The 27,728-nt window shown below is 41.3% G+C and overlaps 2 protein-coding genes across 6 annotated transcripts in view; both read right to left on the bottom strand.

Annotated features, from left to right (window-relative positions):
• The window catches only part of LOC116517713 (cysteine-rich secretory protein LCCL domain-containing 2-like), a 26,288-nt gene extending 19,546 nt beyond the window's left edge, over positions 1-6,742 (bottom strand). The window contains 1 exon segment of the mRNA XM_032230845.1: positions 6,566-6,742. The gene's annotated coding sequence lies outside the window, so the exon portion shown is untranslated.
• Positions 6,743-13,047: 6,305 nt separating this feature from the next.
• Positions 13,048-27,728, bottom strand: part of USP10 (ubiquitin specific peptidase 10) — a 29,419-nt gene continuing 14,738 nt past the window's right edge. For 3 of the 5 annotated variants that reach the window (XM_032230188.1, XM_032230191.1, XM_032230189.1), the window contains exons 5-14: positions 25,228-25,319; positions 24,882-24,991; positions 24,325-24,380; positions 23,557-23,675; positions 21,634-21,733; positions 20,732-20,903; positions 18,018-18,183; positions 16,034-16,178; positions 15,020-15,085; positions 13,048-14,242 (exon numbers count right to left, since the gene is read on the bottom strand). In XM_032230188.1, the coding sequence (XP_032086079.1) occupies positions 14,055-14,242; positions 15,020-15,085; positions 16,034-16,178; positions 18,018-18,183; positions 20,732-20,903; positions 21,634-21,733; positions 23,557-23,675; positions 24,325-24,380; positions 24,882-24,991; positions 25,228-25,319 (1,214 nt within the window). In that variant the 3' untranslated portion in view covers positions 13,048-14,054. The remainder of the gene's footprint in view (positions 14,243-15,019; positions 15,086-16,033; positions 16,179-18,017; positions 18,184-20,731; positions 20,904-21,633; positions 21,734-23,556; positions 23,676-24,324; positions 24,381-24,881; positions 24,992-25,227; positions 25,320-27,728) is intronic. The other 2 variants (XM_032230190.1, XM_032230192.1) reach the window with 1 other exon arrangement.

Below are 27,728 nucleotides of genomic sequence, written 5' to 3'. Positions count from 1 at the left end.
GAAACAGTTGAAACTCTTTGGAGAAGAAAACCTTTGGGAAATTGGAAGGCAAATTTTAATTCTTTTCCCTTCCCAGAAGGCAAGATCAGCTCCTCTTTGGCATCAAACTCGGTTAAACCTCTCAGGAGAAGGAAATGTCTCTGATTGAGTTGAAATGTGCTTCCTTCCACCTGGGGATGCCAGGTGGACCAATTTCAAGGAACCTTGAAATGGAAACCATTCCGTGTCAAAGCAGGAACACTCCAGGAGACAATGCGCTCTCCAAGAGTGAGCACTCCGTGAGTAGCCGTTTCCCAAGTGCATAATTTACACAATGCACCAAATGCCGTGTTGAGCAAGGGAGCCATTTGGGCTCCTCAACTAATAAAAATCAGTGGAAGAGGAGTTGTAAACACTAGGGTCAGCCAGGACGACTGCAAGCTTCCTTCTCATCCAGGACCTGTCACTGAAGTGGTCAAAACCAGATGTTTTGGCCACAAGATGATTTAAATGAAAGGGTGGGATTCCTTGCCAAGCAAAGGGTGCTTCGTCAGCCAGGCCCACATTCCTTGGCATTGCCAAGAGTCCAAAGGATCAGGGGATCAAGCTGAGGTCACTCTGTGGACTTTTTCATTGTTAGAAGTACGGGATTCGTTTTGCCTTCGATCCAGGCAAATTCCTCCCCTGTTGACTGTAACTCCACTCCTTTCTTATGATATGCTCCATCCCCTAGATCAGTGTTTCTCAACCTTGGCAACTTGAAGATGTGTGGACTTCAACTCCCAGAATTCTCCACCCACCAAAGTCGAAGTTGAAGAACCTTGAAAACATGAAGATGTGTGGACTTCAACTCCCAGAATTCTCCACCCACCAAAGTCGAAGTTGAAGAACCTTGAAAACCTGAAGATGTGTGGACTTCAACTCCCAGAATTCTCCAACCACCAAAGTCGAAGTTGAAGAACCTTGAAAACCTGAAGATGTGTGGACTTCAACTCCCAGAATTCTCCAACCACCAAAGTCGAAGTTGAAGAACCTTGAAAACCTGAAGATGTGTGGACTTCAACTCCCAGAATTCTCCACCCACCAAAGTCGAAGTTGAAGAACCTTGAAAACCTGAAGATGTGTGGACTTCAACTCCCAGAATTCTCCAACCACCAAAGTCGAAGTTGAAGAACCTTGAAAACCTGAAGATGTGTGGACTTCAACTCCCAGAACTTTCCAGCCATCCAGAGTTGAATCTCACACATCTACAGGTTGCTGAAATTGGGATACGCTGCACTACGTCTTAACCTGAAGACTGGTCAACACTTATATTCATCCTCGTGTCCAGTTGCTGAATTGGTAATGAGGGATGGAATAGTTTTATAAACCACAGCACCTCCAAAGAGGAAGGCGACTGCCGTAGGGTTTGAAGAACTCAAAAGGTCTCATCTAGCAAAATTGCTCCTGGACCACAGTTAGACTTGCGTTAGGAAATTCTATGGTTAGACAGTTCTCTCTGTCAAGAAAGACTTTTGATTTATTGAAGCTAAATCTCCTGCCCCTGAACTTCATGAGTGGGGCTTTGAGAAGTACGCAGACACATCTGCCTGCCAGGTTATTTCAACCTGGCATGGAAGGAACCACTTGCTCTCTCTCGGCAGCTCAAGATAACACCACTAACTAGCTTCAAGCTGGGATTTGGAGCACCGCCTTGCATCTCATGATAAAAGAGAGCAGGCACTGAGTGCTCTTGGCTCTCAGATTTTCAGGAATGTCTGTTGTAGAGAAGCTGGAGATTCCAGAGATGCTCTTAAGCTTCTGGGTCGCCGAGCCCCAGCTGGGTTTCTGTTTTGCCAAATACGTAGCACAGTTCAGGGGTCATACAGTCAATGTGTCCCTATTTGCTGCATCATGTCAAATGCCCTGAATCACAGACAGGGTTGGCTCTAGCATTACAGGCATAGTGAGAAGGACGGTCTCAAAATCCAGTCATCGGGAGAATGACGTCCCCAGCTTGGTTGCGCTTCTTTCTTTCTTGCCAAGACAGTTCATGACTGTCCAGAAAATTCAGGAGATTTGACTGTACCAAATCAGGCTATTGACCCGTCAATCTCAACTCAATCTACTCCAGTCTGTTGGCAGCCCTTCGGGTGCACGAGACTGTCGGTTTTATCCCCTTAGGTGTCATTCCACTCCCGTGTGGGACAATTTTGGTCGCCGGACCCGCTTCAAGGTGCTAGTCATTACTTTTAAAGCCCTACATGGTATTGGACCTGGCTACCTGAGAGACCGCCTCCTGCCATTCACCTCCCAACGACCAATAAGATCGCACAAGTTGGGCCTCCTCTGGGTGCTGTCGACCGGACAATGCCGGCTGGTGGCTCCCTGAGGGAGGGCCTTCTCTGTAGCTGCACCAGCCTTGTGGAACGAGCTACCCGCAGAGATCCGGACCCTCACCACTCTCCCAGCCTTCCGTAAAGTGACCAAGATCTGGCTGTTCTGGCAGGCCTGGGGCTGTTGATTAATATCCAGCCCCACTTGATTGAATGGATGATATCTTACTTTTAAATAATTGTTTTTTTAATATATATTTTTATGTTTTTACTTTTGTTGTGAGCTGCCCAGAGTCCCTAGGGAGTGGGCGGCATACAAATCTTATTAAAGTTGCAAAGTTGCAAATTTAGATGGTTCAGTGTGCCCAAATCTGAGTCCCACACAAGGCCAATATTGGTGAATGGAATCGTTGGGACCCTGGCATGACAAAACCGCGCTCCACTAAAGTGCGCCCGATTAAACCGCATCGCTGATGTCATCAGCAGCGCGACAACAGCGACCGCGGAGATAAAAGGGCGCTTTAAAAAGCGCTTTGAAAGCAAGCCAATTCAAGTTAAGGTAAGGGTTAGGGTTAGGGTTAGGTTAAGGGTTAGGTTTAGGGTTAGGTTAAGGGTTAGGGTTAGGTTTAGGGTTAGGTTTAGGGTTAGGTTTAGGGTTAGCGTTAGGTTAAGGGTTAAGTTTAGGTTTAGGGTTAGGTTAAGGGTTAGGTTTAGGGTTAGGGTTAGGTTTAGGGTTAGGTTTAGGGGGGTTAGGTTTAGGGGTTAATTTTAGCTTTAGCGTTCACAGCGTGCTTTTTTCGTCGCGCTGTGATGACGTCAGCTACGCGGTTTCGTCGAGCGCGCTTTAGTCGAACGCGGTTTTGTGGTGGAACCGTTGGGACTTCTGCCAAAATCCCTGTTTTGTTTTGGTGAGGGCCCTTGCTGATCATTCTGCCACCCTTCCAGATTTTTTTCCCATTTTCTTCTGAAAGGAAGAACGTTCAGAAATGAAGAGAAGGTCCTTTCTTTCCTCCATGTGGATTAGACCCAGAAAAAAAAGATGTCAAATGGACAGCGACCCTAACCCAAAACAAGGTGAGAATCTCATGTTCAACAGTACTATGGCCAGAAAGATCTCTTGATATCGCACAGATTGTTTTGCAGATTTAAAGATCTCTTAGGGGGGAAACAAATACTCCAACAAAAGTTTGTTTGATTTGGAATTCAGAAAGATGGACTGTAAGTTCCTTCTGAGGGAACATGCTGCCATTGAGTCCAGCTGTATTTGCTTTAAGGAGAGATATTCGCCTCCTTACAAACCCACCCAGCTCATGCTACAGATGCTCCCTTAACATCTGGGATTGATCAGCAATCCATAAGTCCACAGGAAAAAAAAACGCCCCCCCGAAGGCAGACATGGAGCTGAAGTGGAAAACTAATCAAGGAGGTCAGGACAAAGGGGAAATCCTTGAGTTGGCCAATCAGCGCTGAAGCTCTTTTCCATTCGGAAATCAAAGGAAATCTTGCTTGGAAATGTCGTGGTTTGGCGTTCTCTATTTCTCCCGCTCCTCCCCCATGGCAATAAGTAGGTAACAACATTTTTGGGGGGGAGGTTGGGTTGGATGGGAGGGGTAACAAAATATTTCAGAGAGATTTATTAGCAGACATGATCGTCATTCTTGGTTAGGACAGGCAGAGGAGACAGAACATGCTAAGAAACATAAGATGGGCTCCTTACTTACTTGTGGCTCACCAGCAGAGGAAGAGAAAGTGCTCGAGGGCATGGCCTGAAGTTGGCCTTCCAAAGAATTCCTACTGAGTTGGCAATTGTTTCTGAAGATTTGCCCACAGTAGAAGGCAGTGAATTTGGATGGGCAAGAACCTGCGTTTCATTTGCAAGACTTTCTTCTCATCCTAATCTTATCTAAGCAGGTCAACCCATTATCATTAAAGCAATGTGCATTTTGGGTCTACGCTGCCCTTAAAATGTTGTGCATGTGACAGAGACAGAGGAATATTAATTTGGGGGATTCTAAACTTCTATGTAAAGAGAGAGTTAGTCTCTACCAGCTGACAAAGATGAAACACTAGCCCTGATTTGTCTTCAGTGGCTTTACAACATTGACCCTTTTTTCTAACATTGGGCTAAATTGCTGGATAAATCGCTCTCAGGTTTTGAAAAAGTAAACAGCATACATCCAAAATATACATTCTTTTAATGACTGACTGATTGAACCGCTTAGAGAATCAGGGAGAGAAGAAGATTTCACAAAGGAAATCAGGTCCTTGTCCATACAAACTCACGGAGCAATCTACTTGGGGTTGGTAGCTTCAGTTTTCCATGAAAATATTTACATTCTTGGGCAATCTTCAAATTTTCCTTCTTCAAATAACCATAAAATACTTATCAAGGATAATATTTGTGGCTCACGGATGATGTTACCTACCATATTTTGGGTAATGAAACATCTGCAAGAAAACCACCAAGCTCAGAGAGCACCAAGGACCCCGTCACAAGTACTTCAACCACTATTTGATGTAAATTGCAATTACTGAGCATATTTGAATCCCATTGAATGGAATAGGCTTTCTATAATAAGTACCTTAGTCTAGGATTAGGCCAACGCAATGAAGTGACAACGCAAGCAATGTTTTCCCTAGTTAAAGGAGGAGATGGGAGAAATTAAAATGATCATGAAGTGGCATTTCTATATTATGCTCTACAGCCCACTGGGTAAAAATGGATCCATTCAAAGCAGGCAAAGATCTGATCCTTGTTCTGTTATAACTTGATACTTGGGAATAAAACCACCACACTCTTTCCACTGGCTCAAGGTAGGTCCACAAAAGATACTTCACCCTATTTTCTGGGTGTGTGCCCTGCTAATCTGAAAGCAAGCAAACACATTCGGCTTGGCACCCGCCGAGCCAAATGAAAGAAACTTGAAGCAAAGCTGAAAGGGACTGAAAGTTCACTTGGCCTCATTAAGGAAGCTGCAGTTCAGCTCTTAGAGCTGCCCCAGGGATAGGAAAGTCGTGCATCCTCCTTTAAGGCTTGCACACTCCTGAATCTTTGGTACGATTCCAAAATGTGGAATTTGGTAAGGTGGTTTCTAACCCCAAACTTTACCTTGTCTGCTTTCTCTCCTGCGAGAAAGAAAAAAAGAGAGGGAGGGAGGAAGGAAGGAAAAGAAATAAGGATATGAGGGAGGGAAGGAAAATAAGTAAGTAAGGAAATAAGGAAAAGAGAGAGAGGGAGAGAGAGAATGAGGGAAGGAGAAGGAAGGAAGGAAAAGAAAGAAGGATATGAGGGAGGGAAGGAAAATAAGTAAGGAAATAAGGAAAAGGAAAAGAGAGAGAGGGAGAGAGAGAATGAGGGAGAGAGAAGGAAGGAAGAAAAAGAAGGATATGAGGGAGGGAGGGAAGGAAAATAAGTAAATAAATAAGGAAAAGTAAAGGAGTGAAGGAAAGAATGAAAAGGAAAAAAGAAAGAAAGGAGGGAGTAAAGGAAGGAAGGAAAAGAAAGAAGGATATGAGGGAGGGAAGGAAAATCAGTAAGGAAATAAGGAAAAGGAAAAGAGAGAAAGGGAGAGAGAGAATGAGGGAGAGAGAAGGAAGGAAGAAAAAGAAGGATATGAGGGAGGGAGGGAAGGAAAATAAGTAAATAAATAAGGAAAAGTAAAGGAGTGAAGGAAAGAACGAAAGAAAAAAGAAAGGAGGGAGTAAAGGAAGGAAGAAAAAGAAAGAAGGATATGAGGGAGGGAGGGAAGGAAAAGAAGTAAGGAAATAAGGAAAAGTAAGGGAGTGAAGGAAAGAATGAAAGAAAAAAAGAGAGGGAGTAAAGGAAGGAAGGGAGGAAAAGAAAGAAGGATATGAGGAGGGAGGGAAGGAAAAGAAGTAGGTAAGTAAAAAAGGAAAGGAGGGAGAGAGAGAGAGAGAGAAAATGGGGAGGGAAGAAGTGAAGGAAGGAATGAAAAGAAAGGAGGCTATGAGGAGAGAGGGAGGGAAGGAAAAGAAGTAGATAAGGAAATAAGGAAAAAGGAAAGGAGGGAGGGAGAGGAAAAGAGAAAGAAAGAAAGAAAGAAAGAAAGAAAGAAAGAAAGAAAGAAAGAAAGAAAGAAAGAAAGAAAGAAAGAAAGAAAGAAAGAAAGAAAGAAAGAAAGAAAGAAAGAGAATCTAACAGCATTCTCCCAAGGCTCATCTTTCGCATGGTTTATACGATAGGAAAAAGCAAATCTTGCTGGAGATCCACTCAACCACAGCCGGCCAGAGGAATCAAACGGGGCGCTCACCTCTGCCAAGAAAGGGGATCGGATCCTCGGGATTCCGCTCGAAAGAAATGCGCGTCCGTCTCTCTGCTCAGCCGGGGAGAAGAAGGGGGCGACGGGCGACAAACTCCCGGCCGAAGACTGCAGGAGTTCGCCGACTCTTCCGCCTTTATATAACCCTCTTTCTGCTTCTTCCCACCCCCCTTTTTTTTCATCAGATTTCCCCCGAGGCGAGCCAAAGGGGTCGAGGATGCCGAGATGGCCTCGAGAGAAGTTTCTTTAACCCTTGCGCTCCCCTTCCCTCCCAAGTCTGCCAGGATGGAGAGAGAGAGAGAGAGAGAGACAGACAGACAGACAGACAGACAGACAGACAAGGGGAGACACCAAGCAGGAGATGAGACAAATCCAATCTTTATTTCTTAATTTGTTTACTTCTGCCACCATCAGCTTTTCTTTCCCCTCCCCTCCCCGCAAAAAAAGTTGCAAGCCAAGACAGCAAATGTCTTGAAATTGACAAGCCTGGCAGGTAATTGACAGGGTGCTGTTGGGCGAGTAGGAAGAAAGAAAAGAGATGGGAGGTGGGGAGGGGGAGATTTTCTGGAGGGTGGGGCTGTCCTGCATTCATGGATTTCTTCAGTGTCTTCCATGGATTTTCTAGACCAGTGGTCTCCAACCTTGGCAACTTTAAGACTTGTGGACTTCAACTCCCAGAGTTCCTCAGCCAGCTGGCGAGTTGAAGTCCACAAGTCTTAAAGTTGCCAAGGTTGGAGACCACTGTTCTAGACAGTTCCAGGGCATCAGCCCTTGGAGGTAGACCAGGCCTGAACGCCAAATTCATGAATATTGTTTTTATGATGGAGGTATATCTGAGATGCTTTCTCACATTGCATTCCTGCTTTAGTCTAAGATTTCTCTTAGCCAGCCGTTGTCTAAGTTGTGGCTATTCCTCCTGTCCCTCGGGGTTATTTTCAGTCTACTACACACTAAGTTTCTCTGTGTGTGTGTGTGTCCCCCAACACACAAATCCAGATTTAAAGATGGGAGAGAAAAACTTTCTTCCACCCAAGGCTGCAGTCCTTTTTTCTTCTATCTGTGAGGTGCACTCTGGAGAAGAATAGTGGAGAAAAATGGAAAGAGCTCTATTCAACTGAAGTCCATTAAATGGTCCAGAGAGGCAGCTGAAGGACGTGATGGGAAGTTCTTCAATCACCTGGAAGAGGCAATGATGAAACAATTCCCATATTTGTTTTCCTGATTTGGGAAGGTGACTCTGGATTGCCTTCTAAGAGTTGTGGTGCAAGGCTCAGAAGCGGTAGGAGTAAGGCCGGCTCATCTGCTTCCTCCTCTGACTTGGATGAGAACTCTCTCCATGAGAGTTTGGGTTTAGAGTTGAACTACTCTAAACCCAAACTCTCACGGAGAGAGTTCTCATCCAAGTCAGAGGAGGAAGCAGATGCAACTGTCCTTAAAAACCTCTCTGTTCCTCCCCATTCTACGTCCAGTGTTCCATGTGTTAAGTTCTCACATCAAACCGTTCATGAAATAAATTGGAAAATTTAACATTCCGGTTAAACTATTGTCCACAAGAGCTTCCCAGCCATTCTAGTTCAAGTTCAAATAGGAGCAAAGGGCTTCCTGTAAGTGATGGGTTTGAATTAGTCCATTCAAATTAAGAGAGATGTCTAAAGACATGTGAGTGATCAAGATTCCTTCAATTGGATGGCAGCCTTGATTTGAGTATGTGGAGGAAAGGATCCAGCTGCTTCATAGCAGTTGTTTCGCTTAAAGACTGAGCATCTTTGCTTGGATACGGTCAGTTTTACTTTTGGCCTCTGCGGAGGAGACCAGAAAACATACTGCTTGAGATTTACATCTATTGCTGGTGGTCAATGCTGATTGTACAAAATTGAATAGGTCAACAGTTGGATCTCTTTCTATGCTTCTTGGCATCTGAAGGTTCTGGGTTCAGTTCTTAGCATTTCAAAATTAGCTTGGAAAGCTTCCTGACCTTCAAACTGCTTGTGCTGTCCAAAGTAGGGCTAATTGCTAGCGTGTGGATGGATTACAGGGGGGAGAAGAAAAAGAGAGAGAGCTCTGAAGGATGAGGAGCAGAAGACTGTGTTGTAGGGACTGACCAATATTCCATTTAATCCAGCATCTTCTCACTAAGGAATCGGGTTTTAGGAGATATATACAAGCAGAGCGTTGACGTCATTTTCCTATGCCAAATGGGTTTTTTAATGACATTTGGACATTGCACTTGCTTTGAAGGTTCCATAAATCTCTCATGTTTCTAAGTAGCCAGAGATATAACCATTTTGGAATAAACCTCAAGCCAGATCCCATGGAGTTTTAACTACAATGATTCTTCATAAAGTTTAAAAGTCTGAAGTTAGTAGATGCTACATCTGAAGAGGGCTATCCCTGAAAGGAACATTTTACCCGATATTTAAAAAATAAAGATGAGAATAGTGTTCAAAATTAAATTAAAATTGAAGTTGAGTGAGGAGGGAAGGAAGCCTGTTCCTATATTCAAATGCTTGAATGTAAGGATCAATTAAGCTAAAGATTTTCAAGTGAAACTTGGTTCGAGAATATTTGTAATATCAAGTTATCCACAGAGAGTTACCGAAATGTACTTTTTGGACAACACTGTTTGTTCCATGAGAAAGAATGCAGAACCACGAAGCCCTTATGCGCAAAAACCAATGTTGTGGTTAGGTGATAACAGTGTAGTGAATTGCTCAACAGCATTAGCCAATTCTGATTTTTTTTAGTTGGTATTGTTGGCATCATTGCATGATTCTTGAGGTAAATTTTTTAAAACAAGTCTCTCCTCCCCATCCTGCTCCCCCCCCCCAAATCCCCCCAGTTCTGATAGTTTCAACAAATCAGGATTAAATGAGAGTAGCCCCTTAGTGGTAGTTGAAAAGTACTAAGGGTCCTTTAATTGGCAAGCATGCAAATATATATATTGTCCAGCTTTCACTTCAGGCAGGATGTTTCAGTTGTAAATGTGTACATCTGTCCTCTTTCGCAATTTCCTTCCAGTCTAACACATCATAAAAGAATCTCCTTTGAATAAAGGCTTTTTTTCAGCCTGCTTCAGGGATGCTTATTAAAAACAAAGATAGCAAATAAACTTGCAACGAGGTAATTGAGAACATACTTTTCTATTAGCAGCTATTGCAAAACGAAACACGTCGGACTTACTGTTTCTCAATGTGCATGTTTCTCTGGAGAATAAATAAAAAAAGAGGAAGCATAAAAAAAACTTCAGGACAATGATTTAACCTGGGCTTTGCCGGTATCTCAATTTTTTTAATAAACAATTTTAGCAAGACGAACAGAAAAAAACTGCTAGAAGTTTGCTTTGATGGGATCTGAGCTAAGGTGAAGGAGCTATGGCGGACACACCATAAAAGGGACTGCCTCAGGTGGGAAAAAATGGGAAAAACTAATTGCCAAGATTCATTTGAAGTCTTAGAATAAGCGTGGGATTCCCTTTTACAAAATGAAACTATGGCTGCAGCTTAATACAGTTCTCGTCTTACCATGATGTCCACACGAAGATGAATGAATACCCTGAGGTTTGTTTTAGAACAATAAAACCAGTTTAAAATCATGTTGTGGGATTGTCTGCCAAGGTGGTTAAGAGTGACTTGCAACTGGAGACATGCAGCCAGTGGTCTTCTGGCTTAAGTTTGGTGTTTTTCTTCTTCCTTCTCCTTCTTTGGAACATATCATTCCAGATATGGTTAGGGAGGGATTTTTTTTTTTCCTGGAAGTCTTTCCAAAGTGGTTGGAAAGACCACTTCTCTCTCATTTTCCCTGTCCCAAGACTTTCTAGGCAACTCCCAGAAATTCAAGGGAAGAGGGGACATTTATCATGTCAACCAGGGAATTGTTTCTGGGATAGGCTGGATAATTGGCTGGATTTAGAGCACACACTAAGCCACGCTTGAAATTGGATTTATGGTTATCACACAGGATTCCAAACTTTGGTAGAGTTGGTGAATGTGGCATGGCACTAGGGTTCCTTCTGGCACAAGGAAGGGCTCCAGCATTGCCACATCAGTTTGGGAACCGAGTTTTAAGACACAGAACGTCCAGTGCCAGGAGTCCAAACAAGATGTTCTGTTTTGGCACAAATCTGCATTCATCTAGCAAGATCAGATCATCTTCAAGAGTCTGGCACTTGTTCTTTTGCATATCTTCCCCTCCTGATGCTTTTAAGCATGGATTCCAAGAACAGGGTATGTGTCCCACCAAATTCTGGGTTAAAGCTGGGAATCTCTCCTTGGACATTCTTCAATTCGGCATACACGCTCAGGATATGGAACATTCTGAAGGGATGCTATGTCTTGCCAAAGGATTGTAGGAAGCTAATTGCCAGAATAATGTGGTGCCTTTGCAAGATGCCCCCCCAACCTAAAGACAGGTCTCTTTAGTTACTCCAGGTCTACAACCCACTCAAACACTTTTAATAGTAAAAAGAGGCTTTCTCTACAAGATTTATTGGTGTGTGGAAGTATCTTCTGATGTTCCCAGGACAACTCATGGGAAGGGCCACTTGAGGTGGCGAGATGCCACCTTGATAAGCCAAACCGAGCGTTCTCCATGCCAACGGAAGAGGACTGGTGCTCACACTCCTCCCCAACATAGTACATAACACAACATACAATACTTAGTAGTGTTACTGCCCCAAAGCTTCTTTCTGGTCACAGGTTCAAGACGGAAAGACTTCCTCTTCCCCTAATGAACTTGACCAGTAGTTAAGACTAGTTATCTCCTTTGATATCCACCAACTCCGATGGGCTTTTGAAACGAGGAAGCTTCTCCTTTCCCACATATGCTTTTCGTCTGCTTTTATAGCACCAGGCAAAAATTATATTTGTCCAAGCTTTTTCAGAGGGGAAAAGTCTGGTTTATATTACAGTTTATGGCTCTGTGATTCTTGTTTATTGCAACTGTTATGACCAAATCTTTTAAAAGGGCACTTATTTTATTCTAAACTGCTCAAAAGCCATTAAAAGTCTTAAAGCAACAGATCCCGTTGCCAAGGGTTCCTGCAGCCAGCTCTCCAGCTGCATTATCTGTCCAGCAACTGTACAATCTCTTTCAACACAGGCTGTGGAGAAAAGGAAGCGTCTCACTGACTTGATTTCTGAATTCTCTAATATTCCCCTTCCCATTTTACAGTTTCTCCCAGCAGGGAGTTCCTAACCGGTCCGGAGGATACGCTACATACTCACAGATGTTCTGGCAGATGGGTTTCAAATTTCCCAAAAAGTAGAGCCAACTCAATTCAATTGCGCAAGAAAATCTGAAACTCCAAAGATCCAATGGGCCTGGGTAAGACTTCCAGTCACTCAAATAATCCTCAGTAAGACATGGAAAGGACACTTGGCTTTTGAAAAAGCATCTCCTGGATTTGCGGATACAATTGTTCTCCCATTCTTCTCCCCCAAACGATAAACTCAGCCTAGTGGCTAGAAGTTCTACTTGGTATGGTTAAAAATGTACCCCTGTGTAGACTAGGTAGCAAGTCTCCTTGGCAAAAGCCTAATGTTCTTAGAACAAGGGGGGTGCCTAACCTTGGACACTTTAAAAGACTTGTAGACTTCAACTCCCAGAATTCCCCAGCCAGAATAGTTGGCTCGGGATTATTTAGGAGTTGAAATCCACAGGCCTTAAATTGGCAACCCTGCTCTACAAGACGTTTTCCTTGGAAATACATCCGGCCCTTCCCTGCTTCCATTTCCTCCTAATCTTACTCCACCGTGCCTTTGGTTCCCCTTGTAATGCATTTGTAATCAATTCAGCAGGGTTGCTCCTTCTCATTTTTATCCTTTGGGGTTCACTTCACTGTCCCAAGTCTTGATTGGGACTGTCTAGAATTTAAGTAAGCCGGTTTAAACCATTTGCAGGGAGTGAAGACGGGAAGGAGAGGAAACTTTTAGAACATGTCAACTTTGTAAAGGGAAATGCCAGTTTAATATCCTTACTTAAGTACGGTATTTCTCCCCCAGCATACCTACCATAACCACTTGCACCAATCATGCAATCTCAAAGTAGTGTACGACCCATTATACTTATCCTTAAGAACCCCGTATCCTGATATCTTCACCCAAACGAATGAGGTCCAAGGTCTGGCTTATTTCCACATATCGGCGTTTGCGACATCTACGAGGCAGGTCCTATCTAGCTTGCTCGCGATCATCCCTTTCAATTATGAAGGCCATCTCAACAAACCCCACAAAAAATGGGTGTTCCTTCAATTCCATTCTCTTATTTTTATCATACCCTTTGAGCCAAATGGTATGTCCCAATTACTTTTCGCAATATATTTGCCTTAAATGAAGGGCAACTAAACCGCATTTCTGTGTGTCTATTTAGCTTACAAATAGCCAGCCTTCATTTCAGCTTCCTCCACTCCACCTTCTACCATTCTGCTATTTTTAGCTGAATCCCCTTCCCCAAAGAACACTCTTAAAAGCTTTAAACCAACTTTGTGACTTTTTTTTTATTGATGGGCGACAACTTTATACTCCTAGATATCACTACACTGTGTACACTTAGGAACTCAACATTATAGGAGAGCAGACAGCAAAATTAAACAAAGCAGACTAAAAGAAAATATCAACCTTCATTATTTTGCCCATTTTTTTTTGTTTTAAAATCCCATGTACACAGAAGCATAAATGCAGTTTTTAAATCTCTTAATAGCAATAAAGTTACAATCACCCATCTATATAGACTAACATTTTTAACTCCAAGTATTTTGATCTGCAATGTGTACTTAAGCAGTTTTCCATCGCACAATTATTAAAATGAGTATTTTTTTTCTCATATCAGAAACCAGCAACTCTGCATATTGTAAATTTTTTTAAGAGTATTTCTTTTTTTTTTTTAAAGGAGAAAACTTTTTTCCTTGATAGACACTGGCTCATTTTTTATCATTTATCAAAAAACTAATGGGAGAGGATGTAGAAGGGCAGGTCTCTTTTTTTTTAAAGTTTTTTTTTAAGTAAAGATAAAACATTTTCACAGAAATCTACAAGTTTTGTTGCTGGTGCAAAGGCTGTTCCTATTATGCATTTAGAAAGTGGGAATCCATTGCAAATCCCATTTTAATCTCTTAGGATTTAGCGTTAGCGCCAAAAAAAGGAAAAGGAAAAGAAAAAGGAAAAGGAAAAGAAACAAAGAAAACCCCACAACCTCCATGGGATTCACAAAAAAAGTGAGTTGTTTAAGCCCAAAGACTTCATTCTGCCAAGTCAATAAGCAACACCAACTAGGTTGTGTTTGCACACCTCTGGAAAGGAACTTTCCCCCTTTCCTCTATTCAACAGTTGCAAAAGGGGAGGAGGAGAGAGAAGAGGAGAGGAGAGGAGAAAGAGAAGAGGAGGCTCTGAAGATCACTGAAAAAGAAAGGGGAAGGAGAGAGGAGAAGAGAGTTGGCCTTCTAGAAAGCGGATAATCTGGCAAACACAGCAGAAGATTGGAGGTTTCAAAGCAGGTCAACTCGGCGATAGTACAGGAGGTAGGCTGTGCGCTCGGCTGATGGTTTTACCACCTGGTGTTGAGTAATTACTTTGACAGCTTGGTCATCTATGCGCAGCCAGCCATTAAGACCAATCTGAAAGACATCTGTAGTATAGTGTCCACCAGTCGCGCTGTTTCCATGATGGTAGACAACTGCCAAGAAATTAAATTTAAAAATAAAATTGTTAATGGGAAACGGGCAGGCAAAACTAGACCAACAAGTTGCAAAAAGAGCTGGTTTGTCAAGAGCCAGGGGTATGGCAACTTTACAGCCTTGTGGACTTCAACTCCCAGAATTCCCAAGCCAGGATTATAGGAGGTGAAGTCCACAGGCTGTAAAATTGCCTAGTTGCTCATCTCTGCCTAGGTGGGTCCATTTCTGCTGTCACCTCAATATCTTTATATCTCCCTGAAGCTTTGCGCTTGCTACAGCATTACTGAAAATCACAGTGGTGATTTAACATTTGGTGATTTTACAGAGTGTTAAGAGGCCAAGGGGAAAAAAATCGTATTATCTCTCTACCCCTTGGAGTGTTTGAGAGATATATGGTGTTTTTTTTGTAGCAGCTGTGCAACCCGCCCCCCAATTTGTGCAACTAAGAAATGATTACAAATTTAAGAAATATCCTCCTCCCAACCATAATCCAAGCAACTATCTCTTGCAATCCATAGTGATGCCTCTCTCGAACAAAGTTCCAGCTGCTAAAGGTTACATTTTTGCCCTCACAAGTGGGAAGCCTAGAGCAATTTAATTCGAGTTTCTTTGATTTACAGAATAGGATCTAATTAGGATCCTAACTTCAGGTCCTGCAATTTCACAATTCTAAACTTTTGCTTGTAGAATTATCGACTGCTTTAGATTTAGGAAGGGAAGGAGCCAAAATGATTTTTTTACAAAATTCTTGACCTTATGGGGTAAAGACTACATACCTGCAAAGAGCCGGTAGGTTCTTTGGCCTTTAAAAATCTTACTTTTCACTCCTGGCGACAGCAGCTCTGAAACAGGACACAGAATATGTGGTGAATTAGCACCTCTGGGAGGCTCGAAAAGAACTTCTGGCTGTTCTTTTTTACATGCAATCAAGCAAGGGACGGGGGTGAACTCAAGCAGGCAGCTGACAAGAATCTGTTGGCCTTAGCGCCTCCATTCAGCTGCAGTGGCCCAAGAAATGCAAGGATTTTTCCAGGGAGTTTCCTTTTAGCTGTTTTGAACTTGACAGGAGGGACAATGAACAAACCCACCTGGCCACATTTGCCTCGTGATAGGGGTCACCAACCTTGGCAACTTCATGACTTGTGGACTTCAACTCCCAGAATTCCCCAGCCAGCATGGGAGTTGAAATCCACAAGTCGTAAAGATTGCCAAGGCTGGAGGCCCCTGCCTCGTAAAATTAAGCTCCAGAAGGGCTCGATTCCAGCCAAAATTTGGACAAGCAAAACATAAAAAGGATTTATTTCAATGCAAAACAATTTTGGCACACAGGTTGTCTTGGGTCTGAAAATGGTATATGTTTTTGCTTCAAGCACATCTGGAAGAAACCACCAAATTTGCCCCTGTGTACGAGTTACACTTCAGTAATATAAAAGTGACTTGGGAAGCACATGGAGAGTGTGTTTGCTCACCTTCAGCTAGGATCCCTCTCTCACAGCCACACAATCGCTAATAATTTAAAAGGTGAGTAAAATTTAAAGCTGATTTATACGTCAAACTATTGGGGGAGGGGGGGGAGGCGATACTAAAGATTACACTTGTCAAAATAGTACAATTAAAATGTAGCAAGAGTTTTATCCTGCCAAGAAAGAATGTCTGAGGCATGATAACCTTGGAACTTCTGCAAGGAAAATGTTTTACGGAGAAGTATTTAGAGATAGAGATGGATGACTGTTAAATAGCTACACCAAAGCAGTAAACCAGTAAACGGCTGCTCTGTTCACGAAATTCACCTTTACTTATTTCCAGGTCAACAGGATATTCGATGTTTTTAATGAGCTTCTGGCACCCGCCTGTTTTTTCATAGACGAACCGCTTGAGGTGCAGCACCAGGACAGGAGGCAGCTCTTCCAACGTTACTCTTCGACTAATCTCTACCTGGCGGAGCAAAAGCAGAATTTGAACTGAATCTCCCATTTCCACCAATGCAATTGTCAAAATCAACCCAACTGGCAATCGATACTTTGAACAGTTGTTACACCCATGGATTATACAGCTTTCTTTGTAGCCTTGCTGATCCCTCATGTTGCTGTATACCGTCCTTAAAGATTGGGCTGGAGTACAAATAAGGCAAAATAAATAAGTAAGGGAGCAAGATTGGTTTGTCATTTCCATACAATTAAAAAAAAAAGCAGGACGTTTCTGAAAGGAGCAAGGCAGAGAAGGAAAATGCTTTGAAGCTTCTTCATTTAAAAAAACCTGTGTGCCTCCTTTTCAAATGTTTCAGATTCCTTAACTAGAGTCATCTTTGTGGTTTAGGGAATTTGTGTAAAAATAGCTAAAGAAAATTAAGGATAAAACTATGGATAACTCCCTTGAAATTTCATCCAAGACTTGTCAAAAAGGAGACAAAAGAAGCTTATAGATATACTGGAACTCAGCTGAGTTCAGAATTCGAGGTCAGCTGGGAAATTTCCAAATCAGGACAAAGGGAGTTGTTTTCTAGATTACCCAGAAACAGTACTTGAAGCTAGCAATTACCCTAATTTTCACTCTTTCTTCCTGGCTCTGGCTAAAAATTAATCACTGAGTCAAAGAGACGGCTTCCGTCTTATAGCCAGGAAACTACAAGCTTAATGTACACTTTTCTTATTTTAAAATGTTAAATTTTAATAGTAGTGTATGTTTTTGAACTGTAAGCTGCCCAAGAGTCGTTTACCGAGACAGGCAGCTATAGAAATCAATCAAACAAATGTTAAGAAATGCTACAAAGTGCAAAACTTGAAGCACATAACATTCATGGTCATTTTAAGAGGGTTTTTAAAAAAAAATGATTGTGATACTTGTCCGACAGGACACTAACACATAAATCAGACTAGACTAGCACCTTAAAGCGAACATCCTCTTTTCTACAAACCATAATTGAAACGTTTGAGTTTACAAATAAATGAGAAGACTAAAACCACGTACATTGCAAACCCCAAAAGCCAGGGCCCGGCCAAGCAAAACGTAGGTGGTAAATCCAAGGGCGGGAGGAGGATTTATCCCCGTACAAGGAAGCCTCTCAGGCAGCCAGGGAGATGTTCTCCCACCCACCCCCTCCTCCCACAAGTGTCAGACATCAAATCCAGACAGGCTGCATATGCCCACACATCGTTTTGCAAGGCAACACATTCTCACTCTTGGTTTTTCCAGGCAGGCGGCCTCTCCCCCAAATCCTGAATGCTTAAAACAGTGTGGAAATGCCAACTCTTTTCTAGCGTATGGTGCATCAATGTTTGCAGAGATTCCTTGGGCTCTTTTTTAAATAAATAAAAAATGATTATGCTAATATGCCAACCTGCTGCAGTGGAAAAATACCACGAGGCGTGTAACAGTTCTATCAACTGTGTGTTAGTTTGGCTAACCAATGCAAGAAAGCAGAAGGGCACTCAATTTGCTGGTGGTTGCAAGAGGTTTCAGCAACACACAGACACACATACACACAAAAAGGGGACTTATGACCGTTTTTCGCACTTATGACTGTTGCAACAGCCTCATGGTCATGTGATCATCTGACAAGCAAAGTCCATGGGGAAACCAGATTCACTTAACAACCATATTGCTAACAACTGCAGTGATTCACTTAACGACTGTGGCAGCAAAGGTGGTAAAATGGGGCAAAACTCACTTAGCCAAGAGAAATTCTGGGTTCAACTGTGGTCATAGGCCGAGGACTCACTTGTGTACAATACCAAGCATCTTAAGCACATACTTTACTGTCCGGAGAACACCTACCTCTTGCTTGGTTTTTGTGGTGTAGCCCTGGACAGACTCTCTTGCCACCAAGCTCTCTAGGGCATCCTGAACAGTCCGTATCCTATCGGATTGGATATCCAATTGCAGAGTGAAAAATGGCTGCAGAGTTGCAGATTCTTTTGAACTCTGCTGGTAAACCACAGACCTAAAGAAATGAGGAAGAGTGAAGAAGAGTTCCTGAAAAACTATTTAATTACTGAACCCTAGAAAGACTATGACCACGTCAAGCACTGGGGAATTCAGGAGGGTATAAAGATTTATGGTAAGTTTATGTTCTCCACAAGAATCTGAACTACTAACAGTCAAGGGAAATTAGCGGGTGTTAAGAGAAAGGAATTCAAGGTAAGCTGAACTTAAGCGCTCTTGCGGGCGCACAGGGACTCGTGGCTGATGACATGTTTGACCCCTCCCTCAGGTCATCTTCTACACTAAATTTACTCATATTTTTCTAAAAAAATATATGATGCGCATTAAAACGAAGATACCCCAAAGCCTTTGAGTGATACAAGCACCACAACTGGTTTTATGGAAGGATGAAGTCGGACTTAGACAGCCTGTTACAAGAAATGGGATGGGGAAAAAATGGGAGTTCGTCTCTTCCCTTTCTTTAGAACTGCAAAAGAAATCAGCTGCATTCACAAATCTCTAATCTTCAACCTAACTATTTCTAGTTCATAGTCTTATCAAAGATTTCAGCATCCTCATGGCTGAACGTGCTTAAGTTCATGCATTACATACCGAACATGACATTTCTGAATAAAACCAAGGTAATCCAATTCAATAAAACTCTGTCCCTTTAATACTGCTTACACAGCCACCTTTCTTGCACAGTAGCTCTTTATTTCCTGGTGAAAAGAAACTCTTTTCTCGGTCCACGTTAAGGCCTCATAATAGCACAGCTACTGTTTTTAAGAGGCAACTTGCTCCTTCTATTCATTTACATTAGTGTCCTCTTTGTGACACTGTATGAACTGTCGGGTTATTTATTCAGGCAGAATAGGGTTCATTAGCCTTGAATAGCAGGGAAGCGGCCGCTGTTTCAAATTAGACTTGTGTTCGCCCTTTATGAGGACTCATGTTTTAAATTAGCATTTCAAGAGATGTTTTCACAAAGCACACAGAAGGGGTAATAAAAACCTACAGTAATGAAGCGTAATGCAGGTGGAAATCATTTCAATGTTTGTTTTTTTAAATTTGATATATTGCAAAGAAAGCCTAGCCCCCATTTCACAAAACTGGAATCACTGTTTTTGCTTTAGTGAGAGGACCAATCTAGAGCTAAACCTTTAAAAATATAAAAAAAATAAAGTCATCCCTACCAACCCAGTTCCATAACTCTTTTTTTAAAAAAAAATATATGGAACTGGGTTCCATATTGTACAAAAGCTGCAACTGGTGAGGACCAACGCTGTCATTACGGTGTTTGCAGGAGTTTCTTATTCAGAGCATATTACTCTAAATATTGCTTCTACTTTAAAATGCCATTCATTTCTCTGCATGAAAAGAGTTTGGGCCTCAAAGGTCTATGGAATCAACTTTGAATCCTACAAGTTTCTACCCGTCTCCGCAAAAGGCCTTGACAGATTCTGGAGTTTCCTCCTTTCAGAGGTCAATCTGGAAACTTAATTTTGCTTTTAAGCAATTAGTAAAGATAGCCTTATGTCGCGTGACCTTTATTTTGTGAATGTTCTTTACAGAAGCTCAATATGATTTTAATCCTGATATAGATTTGTTATTCAAAATGTATTCTAGCTATGAAAAGTACTTTTCAGTATTACAAAATTGTACATATCTGAGCCTCATTTTTAAGAGTACCACTTCCAATTGGAAAAATAGTATTTCCCACGGAGGGGGGGAGGGGATTTCTAAATTGGGGGATGGGTTTTAAAGAGGCCAAAAATTGTGCAGGAAGAGAAAGATGCTAATTCATCATTTCTGAGAAAGACCTGAAAAATGCAGCAATTTCAAAGGTTTTTTTCCTCCAAAATGTAAATAATTTCTATCTCCACCACTAGCCTCTCAAAATAACTCTTTCCAATATCCTTATAAGAGATCCTATTTCTGTGGTGACCTACTTTGTAGAGAGAGAGTAGGATGGGTGCGGCAGAAGCAGACAACACATCTGGGATTAGAACTTTGTGGCTCTCTCATTTGACAAGGCATTCTTTTTTTTTTTTTTTTAAAAAGGAAAACAGGAATCCCTCTGTTTCATTTTAATTGCTTTGGATGTAAAAATAGGACACCATACTTACCCGTAAGAACTCCTGTCAGTTTAAATGTACAAAAGGCACTTTGAAAGTATACAAATCTAGTTTTTCAAATGCCATTTATCGTAAATGGCAACGGGGGAAGCAACTATGCTCTGTTTCACTCTATTTCGTTTCATCCTTCAGCTTGGTTTTTCATTTTTATATACTTCTAATTGATGGACTTCCTTTGCAGTGCTACCCCCCCTCAAAAAAAATTCTGGAATGCTCCCCCATCTCCTATACAGTTCTAAGTTTCTCATTGAAGGCCTTTCTTTTATGCATGTTGATTGCTTGAGATTCCCCCCATACCTTTTCAATCATTTTTAATTGTCTTGTGCTGCTGCTCTTACTATTGAATTCAGAATTGTCGACATAGATCACTCTCTGATATATCAGAAGCAATACAGATGAGGATAATAATGACACGATGAGAATACCATGTACCTTATATGCCCACCAAATATGTCTGTGATTGGTGTCTGGACAAAATCTGCCTGTCGAGTGACAGAGGATTTGTTACGCGGGCCGACTTGTTCCCATTCGTCCTCGCTGCCTTCACCTTGTTCTTCCTGTTCATCCTCTTCGTTTACTAGCTGGGTCTCTGGGCCATTGGAAACTGTTTTTCACAGAGGACAAAGAGGGACACGGTCATCCCTGCCCAGGTTCACCACATAATGAAGGGGACGGATCATATTGTTTTGAAATGGGCTGCGAGGTGACACCAAAGAAACTTTCTGTGCAAAGCAAAGCATGGCTTTTCTCTAAACAAATGGTTTTATTCAAGGGCTGCATGATGGCGTGTCAAGAAGGTAAGATTGAAGCATGGGTAGGGACAGAGACAAATACACAATCACACAACTCCAACCTTCATCTCAAAGCCACAGGAAAAAAAAAAGATTATTCTTAGCAGAGTCTAAGATATATTTTAGGAAGCGGAGGGATGTTGAAAAAAGGCTAAGGGTGACTGAAGGCTGCATATCTCTGCCCTTGAATGGGGTTACACTTCTGGCCAAATACATCATTTAAATCTATTTTAAAAGACAAGTTTCTTACACTAACTACAGTTAAAATTTCATGCCAAGAAGGTGGAGCAATGATTTTGCAAAGAGGGCTTGGGGAAGAAAGGAACCCGCCTTGACTATGATTGGAAGTGCACAACTTAATCTGAATTCCTGTTTTTCAGCACTTACTTCATACTAAGGTTAAAGGGAAAATCATTAGCCATGATTTACATGGTGGAAGGAAGATAGTGGTGACTCATGATAACACAGCATTTATGCAGCAGATGTAAAAGAGTTACATATAAAGAAGACTCATACATGTTAACCAGCTATTTGAAAACGTACTTTCACTATGTGGAGATAGCAATTTCTTCAGTATCAGCATTTCCTCATGTAGGCCATTTAGAATAAATCCTAGGTACTCTTCGGCATCTTCTTGTCTACCCTGCATAAATGATTTCTGCATTAGGTTACTTAGTCACTCATCGCTCAATATTAAGAACTGCCTAGATTTAGCAATAGCAATAGCAGTTAAGACTTATATACCGCTTCATAGGGCTTTTAGCCCTCTCTAAGCGGTTTACAGAGTCAGCATATTGCCCCCAACAATCCGGGTCCTCATTTGCTCAAGATCTCACTAATGAAGGCAAGGCCGTACACCCACCTCCATTATTCTTCCAAATTCTATTTTAAAATGGATAGGTTTTTTTTTTTTTTGCATTCCAATTCCAGAATACATTGCTAAGACAATCCTAACCTGTTCCTCCACTGAATGGACGTGTGTTTAAACCAAGGAGAAGGAACACCTGGAAGCCTCATGCTACTTCCTCCTTGGACACTCGAAGAGTTAAAATTCTGTTCCAATATTTATACTAACGGTAATAAACTAAACAAATTTAGGATCCATTCCATCATTGAGAACTTTTAATATGATAAGGCCTCCATCACACAGAAATGACAGGTGGTCCTGGACTCACACCAGTTTGTTACAAATGTTACAATGGCACTGAAAAAAGTGACTTGTGATGGTTTTTCACACTTATGACCGTTGTAGCATCCCCATAGTCATGTGACCATAAATTTGGCTGCTTGGCAACTGACGGTTGCAGTGTCCCGGGGTCACTTCATCCCTTTTTGCGACCTTCTGACGAGCAAAGTCAAGGGGGAAGCCAGATTCACTTAACAACAGGTTGCTAACTTAACTGCAGCCATTCACTTAGCAAGCGTGCAACCAAGTTCATAACATTCATTTAACAAATATCTCACTTGGCAACAGAACCGTTGGGCTCAATTGTGGTCGTAAATCAAGGACTACCTGTATAGCATTGGGGCCTATTGTTTGTGTACATCATTTGCTGAAGGTTTGGATGGGTAACGATACATAACCCTCTTCAGACCTTCTGACTGTCATGAACATTGCAATGCATAATCCACTTCTTCTCTTCTACGTGTGCATTTCAAAGGAATTCCAGTACAGAATCTTTATTTATCCGTCTAGGGACTCTCCAACCTGCAGTTTAATTCTAAAGTAGGTTTTTTTTTCCTGACAGTGACATAGTTTCATATTTTACTTATAACCATAGAAATAAATGAGAAAATGCAACAATAAATACAAACAAGTTTAAAATAAGAGAAGTGAAAAAAAACCTAACAGAAACTATTTTTCTGACATCTCTAGAAATGGTGAGCATGAAATATGTGCACTGTTAAGAGTGGTGCGGTGGCCTAGAGGTGGAGCTGTCAGCTCACAATCAGGAGGCTGTGAGTTTGATCCTAGGTAGAGGCAGATATTTCTCTCTCTGGGCACACTGAGAATAGATCTGCTGATCAAAACTCTACGTTGGCGACAGGAAGGGCATCTGGCCAGTAACGCCTCTGCTAGCTCCATTCAGTTAACCTAACCCAGACTCCACCCCGTGAGGGATTAGGGGGTTGTTAAAAGATGATGATGAAACATGCACATTGTCACTCATTGATTTGTGTAAACATTAATAAAACAATCAAATCTTTCAACTTATGTTAATCAACCCTCTTCATTCTAAATTCATGAAGTCTGAAATGCTGAAATTAAATCACAGTTTCCTAAAATTGGAAGATAAAGTAGTACCTTGTATTTGACACAATACTGATTATGGCTGATGTGCTCTGAATCTTATCAGCAACTAAAACATTATTCCTGTAACCATTTCTTTACTATCTGGATATTCTAGACACAGGTGGATAATAAAACAAGACACATTAAAACACAATTCAAACAGCATTACTTACGTGGGGAATCCTCACCTTTTCTGACAGGCTGGATTTGATAACGGTCAACAATCTATAAATGTATGTGGGTTCAAAGGCAGCTCCAGGTCTGATATCTCGTGCAATTTTATCACTTAAAGCTGCAACAAAAAATTAGGGAAAGTTTCTAACGGTTAGCTGCTTGAGTATAAGATGACACAAACACACCCATACATCTCCAGCCAATCCATTATTCTTAAACATTTTACTAAACGAATATTGTGGTGTGTTACTTAAAGTCACAACCATCAAAAAAGGAGAACAAATGTGGATCTATGAAAAACAAGGAAGGCTAATTTTTTTCCATGTTGGTAATGCCTATACCAAAGAGCTGGGAAGATATGAGACAGGAGATTAGTACGGAACTACAAATACCAATATTTAAAATATTGGTTTTGTTAACTTTTTGCTGGAATCACTGTTATTTAATCCATATTTTGACAGCTGCCTTTTTTAGAAGAAAGGCAGAAGACTATCAATTTAGCAGAATAACTGACATAAGAATATAATGGAACACAGCATGTTCAACAGCCTGCCTTCCACCCAGTTTTGCAATGTATGCAAAGAATATTAAAAATACAGAAGATGATCATCATCATACTTTCTTCACAAGTAAGACTGGATTTGGTTTGGTCTATTCTAAGAAGACACATTTCTTGGTGCAGGCTAGTTCAGATTAATGGTTACATTCACCAAAGATTCCTCCACTTTTGTAGTAAGTTAGACAGAAGCGGGTATTTTATTACCTACCTTGTTTTGCCTTAGGAGGAACTGGCATGTTTGTAAACTCGTTCATTAGGCGGACACTAAACAGAAAGAAAACTGATTTCAGCAAGTCTGACTTTATCTACAGAGATATCTGTGCAACAATCCCAATGATGTGTGAAAAAGGTAAGGATCGAATATTCTTATAACATTTGGCGTCTGCCTGCTTCATTAAAATCTCAATTCGGAATGCCATTCTCTATGTATTTCATACATTTTCATCAGGCAAGAAAATTAAAAGCCTATGGGTTTGTTTGTTTTTTTTGCCAGCATAGGACCAGTATTTTATATTTCCCCATGATAGCTGGCTGGGGAAAATTATTATGGGAACATACTGCTTCTTTCTTCTCACATCAAAATTAGGATATTGCAAAAACAAGAAAAAGCAAAAAAGACAAACAAGACGAGCCTTTTACAGTTGCATGTGGAGATCACAACGATTGTGGTAACATTAAGGACCGATTTCTAACTTTAAAATGTTCTAATTTTTTAAGAAGAGATCAATTTACAACCCCCAGCACCAACTGATGGGATATACGTACAAGCTGTCGATCATTGGCGTAGAAGTACATGGCCTCTGTGTTTTAGAAAACATCGGAATGGACTTCATCAGATGATACATGGGAGGGCAAGCTACCAAAGCCTGCAGTGTCTAGAGAATCGCATTAAGGAGTCGTAAAAACAAATAGCTAGATGCATTTTGCACAAACATCGGATAGCCTTTGGAATAAAATACACATTACTTTTTATAGTGCAAGGGAGCTACTGAATAGCTATTATAATAGCTACTGGCTAATGCTTACTTGTAATAAAATCCATTCATCCTTAGTACTTCAGAAAGGCAAGATATTAACAAACGTGGTTGACATATTTTCAAGGTAAGGATACAGCATTGATATAACACCAGTTTCCTTTATTGATCAGCCCTCGTGGTTGCAAGGATACTGGTTTATGTATTAGCTTTACATTTTCCAGTAATTCTGTCAGATGAAAAACAAATTCAAAGGCATCAACAAAAGCCTATTAAATACAGCTCGAAGCTATCGCAAATCAAGTGGGGAAAGTGAAAAACAGAATTTCAGCATCCCCTTGTGGTCAAATGAAGCAATTTATCACAGTGTTTCTTGCCTACCACGGCATTGCTTCATCACAAAATTCACTGATATGGAGTTACAAATAAGGGAAATGGTATCACACATATAGCGTAAAACTTCACCAGCAGCTGCTCATCACAACGTGCAAGCATAACTGTTTATCATTTAACATTTATATTTATTCTCAGTATTCCCATTAGAACTGGTCTAAGGGCTCTTGGAAGAAAAGGATTAGATACTGTCATTTATTTCTAATTATACATTTCAGGAGTATGAAAACATTACTTCCCAGCTAATACAATAATAATCATTAAGTAAATTCAAGGAGAGTTCAAGACCAGACTGTATCACAACTGTATTGATCTGGCCCAATATTCAGTCTTGTTCTGAAACAGTTGACTGAAGCTGTACTAGAAATTAAGCAAGACTAAGCAACTTTCCTTAAAGAATCAGATCCTTACTGACCTCAACACCTCTCTAACCAGCACTAACATTTAAGAGTCCCAATAATACATATTTAATAAAATCAAAAAGGCTTACTATGTACAAGTAATTCTCATTATAGATATAATCCTTGGAGCCTGAATAGTGGAAAAACCTAACAGTACTATTTTTAAAATGCTGTATTCTATATATTTGGGGTGGGTGGGGTTATCCAATTAGTACAATACCACTGGCTAGGTTATTATTATATAAAAAATATGCAATTAAAATTGGCCAAATTTTAAAGGGGCAAACTGTTAAATTTAAAACGGGAGAATATGTTGCAGACAACTGTGCCATCACCGCTGTGTTGTATGCATTTACTGTTGGATTTTCTACTCAAGATGAAGAAAATCAGCCTCAGAACAAAATGTGATTAAGTACTATTATTTTTATGGATCTGAAGCACAGATGATTTTATTTTTCCCAGTATGGAATGGGTATCAAGCTCAGGTCAAATAGATGTTAGGCAATTCAGTTAACACTGACAAATCCATAGTTTGTGGTTAAGTTTCTATCATTTTCTGCAGCGGGCAGAGTTAACTTATTCAAGAAGGTTGTCCAGGATGTTATAATCTGTTTTATTGTACTTTGGTTATCAATCTTATGAAGACTTAGCTACAGGTAGCACTTGGCTTACAACCACAATTCCGCCTGGAATTGTGGTTGTAAGGCATGGTTGTAAAGCAAGACTCTCACAGGACTGCCTTGCTCAACAACCACAATCCCAGCCCGCCCCATTGCAGTCCTTAGATGACATGCATGTCATTAAGCAAATGCGCTGGGTGGCTTCAGGGTGTGGGCGAGTCCTTGGGAGGCCTGACACCCACCAGGATGTGGAAATCTGTCACAGGTCACGAAGCCTTGCCCGGCTAGGCCTGGGACTTCTCCCTGCCCCAGCAAGACTGGATCCCCTCCATGGACTGGGAATTCAGGGCTGTAATTCTATCCAATCTTGAAGATGCCACCTCTAGGTGAGATGAGCAGTATACAATACAATAGCAGAGTTGGAAGGGACCTTGGAGGTCTTCTAGTTCAACCCCCTGCCTAGGCAGGAAACCCTACAGCACTTCAAATGGCTATCCAACATCTTTTTAAAGACTTCCAGTGTTGGGGCATTCACAACTTCTGGAGGCAAATTGTTCCACTGATTAATTCTTCTAACTGCCAGGAAATTTCTCCTTAGTTCCAGGTTGCTTCTCTCCTTGATTAGTTTCCACCCATTGCTTTTTGTCCTGCCCTCAGGTGCTTTGGAGAATAGGTTGACTCCCTCTTCTTTGTGGCAACCCCTGAGATATTGGAACACTGCTATCATGTCTCCCCTGGTCCTTCTTTTCATTAAACTAGACGTACCCACTTCCTACAACCGTTCTTCATGTGTTTTAGTCCCCAGTTCCCTAATCTTCTTGGTTGCTCTTCTCTGCACTCTTTCTAGAGTCTCCACATCTTTTCTACATCGTGGCGACCAAAACTGAATGCCGTATTCCAAGTGTGGCCTCACCAAGGCCTTATAAAATGGTATGAACCCTTCACGGGATCTTGATTCTCTCCCTCTGTTGATGCAGCCTAGCAATGTGTTGGCTTTTTTGGCAGCTGTTGCACACTGCTGGCTCATAGTTAAATGGCTGTCCACTAGGACTCCAAGATCCCTCTCACAGTTACTACTACTATATAATTTAAACAAACAAATAAACAAATATCAGATTTGGGAAAGATAAGTCAATGCCTTTGGATTGCCTTTACTTATTTGACCGAAGGGAAGAGGAAATTAAGACCAGTAGGAACTACTACCACTCATTCATAATATGCCAA

The sequence above is a fragment of the Thamnophis elegans genome, chromosome 14, assembly GCF_009769535.1.
Source record: "Thamnophis elegans isolate rThaEle1 chromosome 14, rThaEle1.pri, whole genome shotgun sequence".
NCBI lineage: Eukaryota > Metazoa > Chordata > Lepidosauria > Squamata > Colubridae > Thamnophis > Thamnophis elegans.
This window is presented reverse-complemented; position numbering and strand designations above follow the sequence as displayed.